Here is a 14,979-nt window from a genome sequence, read left to right on the forward strand (position 1 = left end):
TTCAGCTCTACGAATCAGTTCTTGTGAACAGTTCATTTCATTGAGTCGCTGCGCTGTTATCGCGGATCGTTGCGAGTCGGTTATGTGCGAAAAATGCAGTTCACGGTTGAATGAAACTCGAGACCGATTTAGTCCAATGTGTACGAATCGTTCAAATCAGTAAAAAAAATCTGTTAAATAGAATGATAGAAAAATCCGACTCAAAAGAACAATTCATTCACGAATCGGACTGTTACGCAGGGTTGCCAGGTTTTCACAACAAAACCCGCCCAATTGCTACTCAAAACTAGCCCAACACCTGGTAAAAATCGCGTTCTGGGTGGAAAAATACTATTTTTTTTGGCGGAGTTCCCCTGGTAAAATATGCATTCCAGGGGATAAATATCACGTTATTGGGGTCGCTTCAATCCGCGAACATGAAAAACAACCCGCGGCAACAGTGTTAAGTAGCCCAATTCCGCGGGAAAACCGCGGACTTGGCAACACTGCTGTTACGTTTTAGTACGCGATGCAGAGCGCCGATACATCGATTCCCGTGGGCGCCTAGAGAAGAAGCTCTGACAACGTTTTTATTTATTTGTCAACATATAGCTTATTATAATTTTACATACTTAAGCTATAACTCAGATAATTATATCAATATTTCTGAGACAAATACGCTAATCTTGTTTAATGGTTGAATCAGGGGTGTCTAAATAATGAAGAACGTTATTGTGATTTTACATACGGTAGAGGTCGCCAATGTTCAGAATATTTATGTTGCATGACATGGTGTTACAGACAGGTCTCTCTGAAAATAAGATTTTCACATGATAGGTCTATGTACAGGTAAGAGAGAAGAGCAGTGTTGCTAGCTGGATTCACACGTAACCTGAAGGAACTTGATAATATTAATATATCTTGGGAATTTTTTGATCTGTTCACAAGCACTAAAAGAGGTTCAAAAACAACTTCAGCTTACAGTTTGGCAACACATTTATATCACTAAACAACAATTCTGATTCTGATCAACACAAAACCTTTTATTTTGACTTAAGTTGATCTAAAACTACTGATCAATTTTTGTTTGTCATCTGTTAGAACAGCAACAGTCAGTGACACCATTAATTATCCAGTATCGGTTTATCTGTTAATAATAAACACTACTATAACTAAATTCATATTTAACACTAATTATATTTTATCACAACTTCTTATGCTTATAATGTTAATTATTTAGGTTAATAACTTTTAGGATAATAATATCGCGGGGGAAATGGTTCTAAGAGGCAAACTAACTTCACCTGGGATCAAACAATCATGCTAAAATTATTAAACCTCACAAAAACAAAGCAACTCCATTCCATGAAATGTAATAAATATAGCATAAACTACTCTCATCCCAATGCACGAACTTCCGCTGCACTATTGGAGGTAAGAGATGATTGGCTGTTTGGTAGTGCGTCACAGGGTTTTCACCACTGTGATTGGCTGAAAACGCTTCGTCACAGTTGCATAGCGATCCTGGTGCGGCTGTGGACAGCGACTGAAAATGAAGAGTTAGCCGTTCACGAGCAACGGCCAGGCCGCCTTAACATACAGCTGGGTGACTCCCCGCGGTGTCCTGGAGTTGCTATGAAGGTACAGTCATTTCCCCTCATACTCGTTTAGTTTTGAACGTTTCTTTTTTTGGCTGTGTATCATACTAGCATTAATAATCTGCTGCATTTGCTATCAGCTCGATTTGTAACTACTGATTTCCTGTTTAGCATTTCATGCATATTTGCGTTGTGTGATTTTGTGCATTGATGACATGTCTTAAATAAACGTGTATCAATCAGCATCTAGCAGTTAATATCATTTATGTGTTTAATATCAGTATCCAAGTGTTAAATGCAATGATCATTAATGTGGCTGTTTGTTTTGAACTCTTCTGCTCTCATGTTTTCATTTGTTGGGAGGTGAGACCCAGCAACAGGACCGATCCTTCACTGTGTCACACAATGACACAATTGGGAGTTGATTATCATGTTGGCTCCCTATGAAAATAAAAACACCATGGTTACTCTCTGTTGAGTGTCACTAAGAGCTCTGGCTGCAGTCATAAGTCATTTAAAGCACACTTGTTAGCACACAATCTCTTGTTATGGCTTAGCCCTATTCCCATCCGTCTCTAATGGGATTGATCCCAGTCAATGGGAACTATTTCTGGGCAGGACATTCTGAATTACCCAGAAAATGTGGGATAATAAGGCACAGCAGCTCAGACTTACTATTGTTATCTTGCACATACACTCACAATTGCAATTTTTACACATTGGAGTCTTAATTAGAGGTGTAACAATATATTGCGTCACAATACAAAAATGCAATAATATGTATTGTGGATAGCAACAATATGCATCATGTATCCTTGACAAATTTATAGGCCAATTTAGTTTAGACCGATTTAATTTAGGCCTTTATTCATATGTAAATAAAGATCAATGCACATACAAAGAGCGCATCAAATATGATAAACCTAGACGCTCACACATTTGAGTTCCCTTGTTTATTAAATGAAAATGAAATATTTTATTAAATATTATTGGTATGAAACGGAAGTTCTAATCACCTTTTCTTTCTCCTATTTATAAGAAATTATTTTGAGTAAAGATTCTGAGGGCACATGAATTAAAAAAAACGTGCACGTATAATTTAGAATAATAAACACTGCAGTCATCTATAGTCAATTTTGATTTCACAGTGACTTTAATTATTATTAATAAATTACAAATAAAATGCATAAATAAATGACAAAAAATAAAGATTTTCAATGTATGTAGTCAGGGACAACGTGTCTAACACAATTCTGCATTTTTAGCTGTGCAGAATCATGGATATTTCTATTCTGGTTAACAAACAGTACCTTTTGTTTACTGGTTAAGTAATCATTTCTGAAAAAGTATAATTTTAACTGTTCTGGCTTTGTTTAAAATGTCATGAGAGTATTGTATCGTGAGGTCAGTATTGTGTATTGTCAAGTCAAGTCAAGTCACCTTTATTTATATAGCGCTTTTAACAATACAGATTGTGTCAAAGCAACTGAACAGCATTAATTAGGAAAATAGTGTGTCAATAATGCAAAATGACAATAGTAAACACTCATTTTTCAGTTAAAGACAGTTCATCATCGAATTCAGTGTTGAATCATGACTTGGGTGTATTTTTATACTCCTACTCTTAATACAAGCTCAGAGGTTTGAAAAAGACTTTTGAAGATCATTGTCTTTGTATGTTTTTAAAGTCTCTTGTTTTCTGTGCAGGCGGGGGCCTCGTCCATGTGGGCATCGTGCTGTGGTCTGCTGAATGAGGTGATGGGGACCGGAGCCGTGAGAGGGCAGCAGCCAGGTTTTGGGGCAGGTGCAGGGCCGTTTCGTTTCGCTCCCACTGCAGGATACTCCACATACCCGCCCACCAACTCCACCAGCACCAGTCTGGTGTGTCAGGCCTGTGGACAAGCCTTCTCTGTCTTTAGGAGGAGGGTAGGTAGACCTGCACACCTGCCACTGCCATTCCATCTCATTGTTATGCATATTAAACCTAAAAACATTTCTTAGTTTAAAGACGGCATGAAACACTTTGACAAACACAATTTTCTTTGTCATGTTGACATATGTCCTACTGAATCAGGAAGTTGGGCCCATGTTGACAGGCTTGTGCTGGTTTTAAACAAAATTGGAGTCATAGCCTGACTAAAATGGTTAGTGGGTGGTATTCATTCTGTACAGTATATCATTTGATCTGACAAACATTTTTATACTATCCTGCATGCAAGATGAGTCCTCAATATTTTTGGCCTATTTTTCAAAGAAGAGAAAGACTACATTTTTAAAATCTACTAAAAGTTTGTTTGGCCAATTTTAGGAATATGGTAACACATATTAGATGACCTCAAATCTAACTTACATGGACTAAAATGCACAAATCTTTTTATTTTTGCAATTAAATTAAAATGTATTCTAGATTAAAAAAAAAATTTTGATTGCTTTCCCATAAGTAGGACTTAAGTACATCTTTTAAATATGGTTTAAATGTACTGCTGACTATATCGAGCATTTATGGTAAACTAAAATTTGATGTAATTTCAATTGTCTGTCATGTATTTAAATGTATTTGTAATTACACATTTGTAATAATGAAGCTGCATTTTACTACATTTTAAATATTTACTTTAAATGTAATATTGAATAACACACTACAGTTAAAATGACAATTACTTTACACTTGCATTTTGTGCTTTTGATTCAGCACAGACTCTCTCTTTTTCTCCACTGTAGCACATCTGTTGTGACTGTAAGAAGAGTTTTTGTTCGCTGTGCTCAGTACTTCAGGAAAACCTGCGCAGATGCACGACTTGTCATCTGCTGAAGGGCACTGCATTCCAGCGTCCACAGCTCATGCGTCTGCGTGTTAAAGACTTGCGGCAGTACCTCACGTTACGCAACATTAGCACTGATACATGCAGGTACTTTTGCACAGACATGAGAAACTGAGCATTAATAGGGTATATTATGACAATATTGTTAGTGTTTTTGAGTTGTTTGAATGCTTTCATAGGGAGAAGGAGGACCTTGTGGACTTGGTGCTTTGCCATCAAGGGGCAGAAAGTGAGGATGATCCAGACACACCCTCTCTGCAGTCACGCCCCCTGTATAGCCCACCGCCTTCAACTGAAGAGCCCACTTCCCCTCTCTCAGCACTCTCTCCAACTCAAGGAGAACCTATCAGTAGGAGCAACAGCTCAGAGTCCACCAATCAGGTGTGTCCTGAATACATTTGGAATAGGTAGTGATTTGTCTTATTTTAAAATCTTCAAGTATTTCGATATGCAGTCTTACAGTAAAAAGAGTACTTGTATAGCAAAAGTTATATAGTAATAGAAAAAATAAAATGTATAACTGCACCTGTTTCTGAATATTTGTTGAATTAAGCACTGTCAGAGTTTCCAGTGTTGGCAGCTCCATTAAATTAAATATTTAATATACATTATAGCTTGACTGCAGGTTTAAAAACAGTGAAATGTTATAATTAAGGAAATTAAACTAAAAGGCAAAATGAAATATGACTAACTTGGTGATAATTGCAAAAAGAAAATCAGAGAGAAACATTGGACCTTATGAAAAAAATAATTGAATGAAGACGCATGCCTCTGTGCACTGTTTATAATTTTTAGAATCACGATAAAAATGTCCACTTTCATCGTGAATCTCCTCACAAAATGAAATTAATTTCAAACAGATTTGATAACAGAAACACAGTCACAGTGTGACCAGGGCGGGTAGAAAACATAATCAGATATCAGATATTCTGTATGGTGATGGTGATTATTGATCAAATAATTGTTTTTTTTACATATCACCCAGCCCTAGTTTGGAACAACACATTTACATACATTCCAGAATACAATTTTTTTTATATGCACTTGACTCAAGCCTCCTATGTTTGTCAAATGAACTGAAAGTAATATGTTTGTTTTTCTTTAAATTACTTCATTTGTATTACATTTGATTAATAACTAAAACATTACACAATTGAATTAAAAGTGCGAAATAATGTTTTTTTTCCCCTAAGATGATTACTGTACAGTACTAAATTGAACACGCAATATGACAAAACCATTTGACCATAATAGCATAGTGCTGTTTGAAACATAATACTTACTCTATGTTCCTAACTTCCTACTAAGTAGGAAGCATATACTCGGATACAAGAGCAGTATAATACAGTAGTATTTCATGTCAAACATGGTCTGTTCCTCAGCTGATCCAGGGAGCAGAAGTGTAACATCAGTTAGTTCTCAAAAGGCATGTGGCAGAACTGGTTTGCACACTTTTGGCTTTGGAAGAGCACTTCAATCCATTTATACCTCTATTAACAAAAAAAAAAAACTGAAATGATGCCAAACTTGAAAGATACTTCTTACTTGTTTACTTGTGGCAGGAATCCTTGCTAAAGCTGTAAGGGGCTTAGCATGGATGGCTAATTATACTTTTTCTGTGTAAACATTCCTTGCTGATAGGATATCGAGGACTCCACTTCAGTCTCACTCCTTAACCTTGACCAGACAGAATACACGCCTGAGGTGAGTTAAGTCACTTAGTGAAAACTGAAAGGAATGACATGGTCATTTCCGGTAATTATTGAATATAATAATTTCTTAAATTGCACTGACAGTATGACTATAATGTGGTTTTACCATCAGGTTAGTCCTCAGACGCAGCGGCGAGCTAGAGCTTCTCTGTCAGACCTGTCCTCTCTTGATGATGTGGAGCAGCTGACCGTGCGGCAGCTAAAGGAGATCCTGGCGAGGAACTTTGTGAGCTTCTCTGGCTGCTGTGAGAAGTGGGAGCTGGTGGAGCGCGTCAGGAGGCTTTACCGGGAGAACGAGGACAATCGCAAATCTAGTGAGTTCTAAATGCAGAGCTGCACTAACACTGCTCCATTTATACAGCAACACACAGTTTAAGATTCACTTTTTGACATAACTGCCAACTGTATGTAAATTGAAAAAATAATTTACAAATTCTTGAAAAATATTCTTGAAAAAAAAATATTGTTCCTAAAATTATAATTTATTTATTTTTTGTCTGTCAGTGGAAAATGTGAGCAACCCCATCACTGCAGGTAGGAAATTACCTCACAGCCTGACTTTAAGTTCATACAAAGAGTGAAACTTTTTAGGTCTAGGAGTTGATTTTATTAATGATCAGCTTAGGTTTCCACAGTAAATTAAATAGATTGTTTAATTATGGAACTCATAGCCGAGTCTAATAGCTGTGCTTTGCTCCTCCCACTTAAGTGGTAGCTTATCCCCCTCCAATCTGCAATGGCGGAATCGGAGGTAAGGCTTGCGATTGGTGGAAATGTTTCCTGGTCACACCCACCGGTGCACTGAAGTTTGTGATGTCATTGCACTTCAAACCCCTTCCCTGCATGGCCACTGCCGGATAGCATGTACTCTCAAAGAATAAAGGAAAGAAACAAAGTAGTACCATTGTTTATACTGCAATAAATGATTAATAATGCATTTTACTGGTAGGGTTAAGGGTCATAAAAATGTATCTTCTTCTGTTTTACCCCCATTATCCCATTCCATCTGTGCCCTTCATTAAGTATTATATAACTAGGGTTCAAATAAACTGGATAATGCAAGAGTTGGGATGTAGTGATGCACCAAAATGATTTTTTTTTTAAACGAAACTCTGATACTGAAAATAAAATGTTGGTAATTAAATTTAGGCAATTTAGTCAATGAACTCTGTATGCTATTCAGAATGTCATGTTCACAGGTTATGCTTATTTCACTCTAACGAATTTTACATAGATGCTCAAGCATAATTTTTGGTCATGGTAAAGTGTGCCCACTTTGCTGACATTTTTTCTTATACACATTTTGTGTATGAAACAGCTAACACAGTCAAAACACTTCATCGGAGAAGCGCTAACTGTTTCAAATAATGATTTATGTTTTGCCATTTCAGCCGAATATTTTTGTTGCCATAATTTGGGTGCATCACTAGTTGGAGGTATTCATTTTAAATGGTGGCCATCTTTGGTTGCGTTTGGTTCATCATACAGGAAATGAACCCATTGATTAAAGTCCAAAGTATACTTCGGGTTTTTTTAGGCGCACAGTCAAATGCTCAGCCTTTCATAGTACTCCATTTGACAGCGCGCGTGAACGCAAACGCTCGACATGTGCGCTACAAAGATCCAGCCTTGTCCAGTGTCAGTGCTTTTTCTCTCTAAAAGTGATAAATATGTCTTTATACACGTTAAAACTAGAGTTTTTTTTTTTTTTTTTAAATCCGCTAACACAAGCATTCGTCAACACGGGCATCTATTGTTTTTGACGTCTTGAGTAGTTTGTTGTTCTTCTTGTTCTGTGTTATCTGTTTCTTTTCCGATTGTAAAAACAAAAAATATTTAGTGCAAAAAAGAAAAATCAAAGAGCAAAACGTATGTGTAAAAACCAAAGTATACTTTGGGCTTTATTCAAGAGCCTGTCCTTACAGAGAGATTGGCACCTGTAGTATTGAAACCTTTTTTTTCTCACTGCAGATGGTTGCAAAACCCAGTTATCAAATGACGACAGCCTGTGTCGCATCTGTATGGACGCAATAACAGACTGCGTGCTGCTGGAGTGTGGTCACATGGTCACCTGCACTAAGTGCGGGAAGCGCATGAGCGAATGCCCTATCTGCAGACAATACGTTATCAGGGCTGTGCATGTTTTCAAGTCTTAATACTGCTGGGAGAACATCCCGCTCCACCTGCGGACCGTTTTGCATTAGAGACTCGGTGAGGATGTGCACAGCAAGTGCCCCGTCTTTACATTGGATCAGTGCGGAAGATAAAATTCTCTGCTTAATTTTTCATGAAGTTTCAGGAAGCCTTCAGACAGTGGTCCGCAATGGCTTTGTCCATAAATGCTTCAATAAAAACATTCCGCAAGCTCTTCAAAGAGGCTCTGTAATAATATGCAATTGTTCAGCAGCAACACCTCACAGCCTTGATTTGATGTCCTACAGCTTCTGACAGACATTCTGTTCACCTGTCACATGCGAGCACTGTGAGAAACTCAAAATATTGAGAATTACTCATGTGTGTTCATCATCATGGAAGGATCTGAATGTTCCTGTTGTTCTTTTATTTCCATTTTTGTTGCAACATCTGTGTATGGGCTTCTGTTTCCCGTTTGGATTGTGTAGCTTCTAAGATTCTTGAACAACGTTTTGGAGTTTCTGCATGTTACATTGTACCTCCTTATAACTTGACACTGGTACCATTCAGTCAGTGATTTCATAAGTGGCATAATGAACATGTTTTGTGGTCATTCTCTGGATTCAGCAGTCCTCTGTTTTTTTTATTTATTTTTTTTATCATATGACTTCCTTTCTTTGTCAAATGTCTTAAGAACATTTGCTAGTTTCTCAGTCACCACTGTTCTTTTGGGTCATGCGACTTTTGAGTATGTGACTGGAAAACCAGCCTAGAAACCTGTGGTTAAATCAGTGTAAGTGGTGATAAATGAGAAGGGATAGAACTGTTTCGTATGCAAAGTAGGACCATAAATGGGCACAGTGTAACTGAGAGTCAATATAATTCGAAAATGTGCATTTTATGTATGTGCAAAGTAACAATAACTTAATCAAAATGCAAAGTGTAAAACAAGAGGGATGATTAAGGTGCCAAAAGATGCCTTTCTCTCTCTTCAGTGCACTACTACAGTTGCTTTTCAGTTGTTGTTAGTACTTGAATTGATGTGTTTAAGTCGGAAAACTTAAAAAAAATGAAATGAAAATAAGGACTCCACTTGAGAGAGCGAGATGCCCATACAAATGATCTACCCATATTTTGTAGCCATTTACTCGTGTGATAAACCTTATTAAACGTTGCATCATGGCACATTGCATAGCGCTGACAAGCATCAGCTGCACAAATTAATGCTTTATTCAGACACCACAGCAATACCAGCCTCTCTTTTTGTGTGGCATTTTAGATTATAAGGGATTCATGTAATGCTAAGCTATATATTCAGATGCATTAAATCCTTGTTTAACCTGACATATCGTTTATTCCTATGTATATGCCTATTCAGATAAGTTTTCTTAACAAAAAATAACTTGATATTGGCTTCGTTTGGTCAGTTGCTCTGTTACTTTAATATAGAATTAACAAACAAGACAAAGCAGTATGTACGTTCTTAGTTACCCTTGTGATACTTAAAAGTGCTAAGAAAGATTTGTACTGGATTGTGATTCTTAAATGTCAAATTGTTGTACGGTTTCATTAAGTCAGTATGAAACCAGTTTTCTTTTTGAACATTTCTACTTTTGCACTTATATGTAAGATTATGAAAGTAATATGGATTACCAATGGCTCTTAACATTGAAAATGTTCCCTGCTTTAAGCTGCATTTTCAAATTTTATATTTAATCTAATACAGGTACATGTATGCATATAATGATGTACGTTTTTTGGGAAAATAACTTCACTTCTCAAATGTCTCACAGTAAAATCATTTTTTTAATTACATACAAATATAAATAGCCGAATGTACATTAAGAGTGTTTTAGATGGTGAACAATGCCTTAATTTATAGTGGTACAAGTATGGTGGCTTAGATCAGATGGCACACTCCCTCTTTCTGATAGTCACCATCCTGAGACAAACTCACAATAATACACTATTAAAATCATCTGTCATCATCACAGTTACCATTTTACAATAATAATCACTGTGGAAGGAATAAAATCACATGACGACTTTCATAGACAAATACTGCATGGATGTTCAGTGAAGTCTTTTTTGACCTCATGGGAAAAAAATGGAGAACTACCTGATTGTGTTGAACAAAACAAAATTACTGAGCTAGCTGGAATACGTATTCAGCAATTTGTTTGGTCTAACACGTGTAGAACCATGCTCTACAGAGTCATACTGATAGCTGAAGTTTTGCCTGTTACAGCTGTGTAAGACAACACAGATGGAATATGGCACTGTTTTATAAATAGACCTCAAAATAACAAATTTCACTTCTATTATCTGCTCTGAGATTCTTGAAATTCAAAGCAGTCAAAACTCGTGACTGAAAAATGCTGATCAGATTGGAATATTCCAAAACTGATGACATAAAATGGACAGATATATTTTAAAAATTCCATTATATTAAAAAGAAAAAAAATAGAGAACAATACATATACCCAGTACTGAACCAAATACAGCACAAATCTGAATTGATACATCTTTTATACAAAAAAAAAACTTTGGAGGGTTTTGAATAATAATGTACAATCATGCTTACTCATGGAATAAGTGTTTGTAGTATTCAGTGTGTGTGTGTGTGTGTGTGTGTGTGTGTGTGTGTGTGTGTGTGTTCATTAGCGTATCTCTGTGAGGACCTGTGGTAAATAATGAAGGTAACACTACACTGCAGTATAAGTGAGAGTTATGAAGCTGTGATTGCAACAGCAGGCAAGCCCAGAGGGTTAATGTTTCACCCATGTCATTGGAAATCTCATTACATAGATTATGTGCTTAATATATATATATATATATATATGTCCACTGCTTCCACTGCTTTTTACCACACCACCTATTAAATACAATCTCTTGCTAATAACATGTATAATCTCCTCAAAGATTAACAGAATTTGCTGGAAGAAATCCATCTTCAGAATACACCATTTCGAATAGGAGCAGAATTATGTGCCTTTAAGTACAGTATGTCTGCTCTTTTTTCCAGTTTGAAAGGAGCTGACAAACACTTTGTCCACATATGTGTTGCAGTGCTTTTTTTCAAATGTGTGAATCCAGTTTCAATCCAAACACGAGTGCATCTGATACATGGTATCATTTTAGATTGGCGTTCAGTTCCTCCCAGACACTAGGGGGTGCTGTGAAGTTTTTGGAGAAGTTTATCCTCTTGCAGTTGGAAGGGAACGATGACCGACATCTCAGCAATGAAGCGCTCACATGCCTGTCGGCTCACCTGCTTGCAAAATCGCAGGTCAATGCGGCAGATGCTTCCGCAGCGTTTGAAGTAGCTCAGCGACTGATCAGTGACCCTGTTACACACTAAAGAGAACATCAAGAAAGGAGAGATCAGTAATCAGTGAGGGGGAATTAACGGTTTTAAACATTAGACTCAGTGAACCCTTCAAAAAGGAAAGTTATTTAAACTACTTAGTAGTCCAAAGTAAACAACAGCAATTCCTGTGGTCTAACATGGTCTAAAGGCCGTGACACACCAAGCCGACTTCAAGTCAAGTCTGCTTTATTGTCAATTCTTCCACATGTACAGCACATACACACAGAGAATTGAAACTGCGTTACTCTCAGACCCTTGGTGCATACAGATAACACTAACAGTAGAACATAAATACAGATATACAGATTAAATATAAAATACAACTATACAAATAAGGTAAAATGTAAAAAAATATAAAAAAATATATATAAAGCAGCACAAGGCACATGGCAGATAAACGCAGATATACGAAACGTAAACAAAGCAGCGCTTGCCTACCATTTTGAATATCAGTAACATTGATAACTTCATGTTGAATCGGGCAAACTGCCGCCGACGAGAGCTGATGAGTGGAACACACCAAACAAACTAGCCAGACCGTTGCTCGCCGTCGGCCTGATGTTGGCCGATGGCCGACCATCGACTTGGTGTGTCCCGGCCTTAACATGCAAGTCATTTTTTTTCATAGATCGAATCAAGAATTACTGATAAGCCTTTTTCACTGAAATGCCTGGGGATCTGTAGGTCTCTCTCTGAACCAGACCACAATTCCACTGACTCAAGAACCAAGTGATGTAACCTGCCCACACTGAATGCTTCCTGTATTGACAGCTTCTCTGATTAAAACGAGAGCATTTTTTGTGTCAGTCTCACCAAACTGAGTTGTTTTGGAAATTTTAAGTGGTGATGACATTTTCCTGCCCACAAGCCCCTAATGGTTATGATTTGAGACCAGAAGGTTTATGGGCCAGTAAGGAGTCAATTTCCTTTGGTGGAAACAACAGGCAAGTTTGGGCACTAGTTTAGCTTTGGTACCAGCACTGTGTTGGTGAAAAAGGGTATTAACTCAGGAGGAATCTGAATGGTTTAAAAGCATTTGTTGTAATATTACAAATGGCATTAAACAGTGCAATTACCAGAAAGGTTGACATCAGTTAAGGAGTCTCTAGTGGTGGTCCCTGCAGCAGTCAGCAGGTTTACTGACTGGTCATTGATATGGTTGCAGTAACTCAAGTCCAGACGGGAGAGTACAGGCATATTTTTAATGATGAGACGCAGAGAGCTGTCCGTGATGTCCAAACCAGCCAGACGCAGGTCAGTAACATTCCGAAGTTTGCTGCGTGTGTCCATCTGACCTGTTAGAGAAAGCCCAAGTAGAGAATACACCATCTGAATAAGTAACTGTCTTGTAGGAATTCATTTCGGAGTTGAGTGAGGTGGATCTTTGGTGTGCAAATCAATCTAGAGTACTGCATATTACCTGGCCTGTTGTCAGTCGGAGGAGATAGTAGGTCCCTCATCTGGGGGTCTTTGAGCCCCTCGACCCATTGTAGGTCTAGAGTACGCAGCAGAGGACAGCTGGATGTGCAGAGAGCTGAAACGGCCACCCATGAACAGCCTGATAGGAGAAGCACCCTTAGTCCTGCAACCAAACACACAGGTTAGATGTGTGATTAGAAACAAGTACATACTGTAAATTAAGATGATGTGGATCCACATACATGCTCACATGAACACTGACCTGGTAATCGGTTAATAAGCCAGCTTAATTGCTTCTTGGAGATGTTGGTCCAGCTCAGATCCAAAGTGATGGGCTGTCTGCGAATTATCCCACTTAGCATCAGTGGGGTGATGGACTTACAACGCTTTAAATCGATATGAGTCCATAATCTCTTGTCACAGCACCTAAACCAACAACAAAATGTCATTCTAATAATCACATATAGGCCCCGTCCCAAAATGGCACTTCAAATCTCTTGGCCTTTGTGCATGTCTGTAAAGTCCACAAGACTGTAGGGCAAGAATGTCCAATCCTGCTGCTGGAGGGACAAATACCTACAGAGTTAAGCTCTAGTCTGCTCCAACATAACTGCCTGGAAGTTTTAGTTGTCCTCAAAACCTTGATTAGCTGGTTGAGGTGTGTTTAATTACCTCGACAATTAAACACACCTAAGAGTTGGAGCTAAACTCTGCTGGACAGTGGCCCTCCAGAACCGAAGTTGCCCAGACCTGTCGTAGACTATTGCGAAATCCCATTTCAACCATTAAATGGCAAATCAGATACCCTACCACAGGGGTGTCCAGTCCTTCTGTTCAAGGGCCATGTTCCTGCAGAGTTTACCTTCAACCTAATTAAACACACCTCAACCAGCTAATCAAGGTTTTGAGGATTTAGCCATGGTCTACAATAGTGGTGTTAGGTTCTTGAACGAATCGTTCTTTTGAGCCGGTTCTCAGGAAGTAACCGGTTGAGCCAGTTCACAAATCGAACTGAATCGGACTTTAGTTCCGGGTTGATGACGCAGGACGCACAGCCGAAGTAGCACGTCCAACTCAAAAAGAACCGAATGAGCCGATTCAACCAATTGTCGAAGTTTGCAGAGGATTACCGAGGACTCAACAAGGACCAAATGAGCAGTGGCGAAGTTTGCCGAGGATTACCGAAGATTCTGATGAGTGAGTTGACGATACTGTGCAAGCCTGAGGCGCGTACTGGAAACTTTGCATCACTAGTCTACATCCCCAGTATTTCCCAATCCTGTTCACATTTTGGATGTGTTCCTTATTTGACCCATTCACTTTAGGTCCGGGAGCAGGCACGTGCACAGGTAGGGCTCAACTTGTGCAGAGCACATGCCCTTTTTGCCCTTACACTCCGAAGTGCCATTTTTTTGGTGATGGTGTTTTTTTTTCCTTCAATAAATCAGTGATATTGGTCACCCTTTACATCTGTCTGCTTTACAAATATTTAGCTAATGAAAGGTATTAAAAAGAGCTCGTGACTAAATCTTGTTGGATCCGCTCAAACTGTCAGTAAACCTCATAACTCCACCCCCTCTATCTTGACTGAATGAACTGAAGTTCCACAGCAGCTGAACTAGGTCTGCAAGGGTAAATAAAGATCTTGTTGTTTGAATAAGTACAGCATTTTTTTTTATGCAAGAAACATTGTCTATAAAGGCTCATAATTTATGTATTTGAAACTGAGTGCCGCGCCCATATAGCTAACGTACAACAAACACCTGGTGATGAAAACGTAACGCCACCGTTTTAATGACGGACAAAATGCACATTTGCACACATTCGCTGGTCAAAAACCCCGTAACTGCATTTGAGTTTGACACAAAGCGACTGAGTGATCCTCGTCACCTAGGTAAAATATATTTCTAAGAAATGTATGATTGCTGATACACTTAATTTATTAA

The 14,979-nt window shown here is 38.2% G+C and overlaps 2 protein-coding genes across 7 annotated transcripts in view; one reads left to right on the forward strand and one right to left on the reverse strand.

The window, feature by feature from the left end:
* Positions 1-1,412: 1,412 nt before the first annotated feature.
* LOC107687978 (E3 ubiquitin-protein ligase RNF34-like) lies at positions 1,413-9,304 on the forward strand. 3 transcript variants are annotated; one of them, XM_016485499.1, is made up of 9 exons: positions 1,413-1,620; positions 3,285-3,503; positions 4,299-4,486; positions 4,579-4,780; positions 6,041-6,103; positions 6,224-6,425; positions 6,616-6,645; positions 6,821-6,862; positions 8,083-9,304. In XM_016485499.1, the coding sequence occupies exons 1-9, from the start codon at positions 1,615-1,617 to the stop codon at positions 8,265-8,267; spliced, it is 1,137 nt and encodes a 378-aa protein (XP_016340985.1). In that variant the 5' UTR covers positions 1,413-1,614; the 3' UTR covers positions 8,268-9,304. The 3 variants fall into 3 exon arrangements, with proteins under 3 accessions (XP_016340985.1, XP_016340987.1, XP_016340988.1); XM_016485501.1 differs by lacking the exon at positions 6,821-6,862; XM_016485502.1 differs by lacking the exons at positions 6,616-6,645; positions 6,821-6,862.
* Positions 9,305-11,070: 1,766 nt separating this feature from the next.
* The window catches only part of LOC107687979 (lysine-specific demethylase 2B-like), a 17,487-nt gene continuing 13,578 nt past the window's right edge, over positions 11,071-14,979 (reverse strand). For all 4 annotated transcript variants that reach the window (XM_016485504.1, XM_016485506.1, XM_016485503.1 and 1 more), the window contains 4 exons: positions 13,296-13,459; positions 13,035-13,196; positions 12,691-12,909; positions 11,071-11,601 (listed from right to left, as the gene is read on the reverse strand). In XM_016485504.1, coding sequence (XP_016340990.1) covers positions 11,411-11,601; positions 12,691-12,909; positions 13,035-13,196; positions 13,296-13,459 — 736 coding nt within the window. In that variant the 3' untranslated portion in view covers positions 11,071-11,410. The remainder of the gene's footprint in view (positions 11,602-12,690; positions 12,910-13,034; positions 13,197-13,295; positions 13,460-14,979) is intronic.

This window comes from Sinocyclocheilus anshuiensis, unplaced genomic scaffold (genome assembly GCF_001515605.1).
Source record: "Sinocyclocheilus anshuiensis isolate Anshui unplaced genomic scaffold, SAMN03320099.WGS_v1.1 scaffold213, whole genome shotgun sequence".
Lineage (NCBI taxonomy): Eukaryota > Metazoa > Chordata > Actinopteri > Cypriniformes > Cyprinidae > Sinocyclocheilus > Sinocyclocheilus anshuiensis.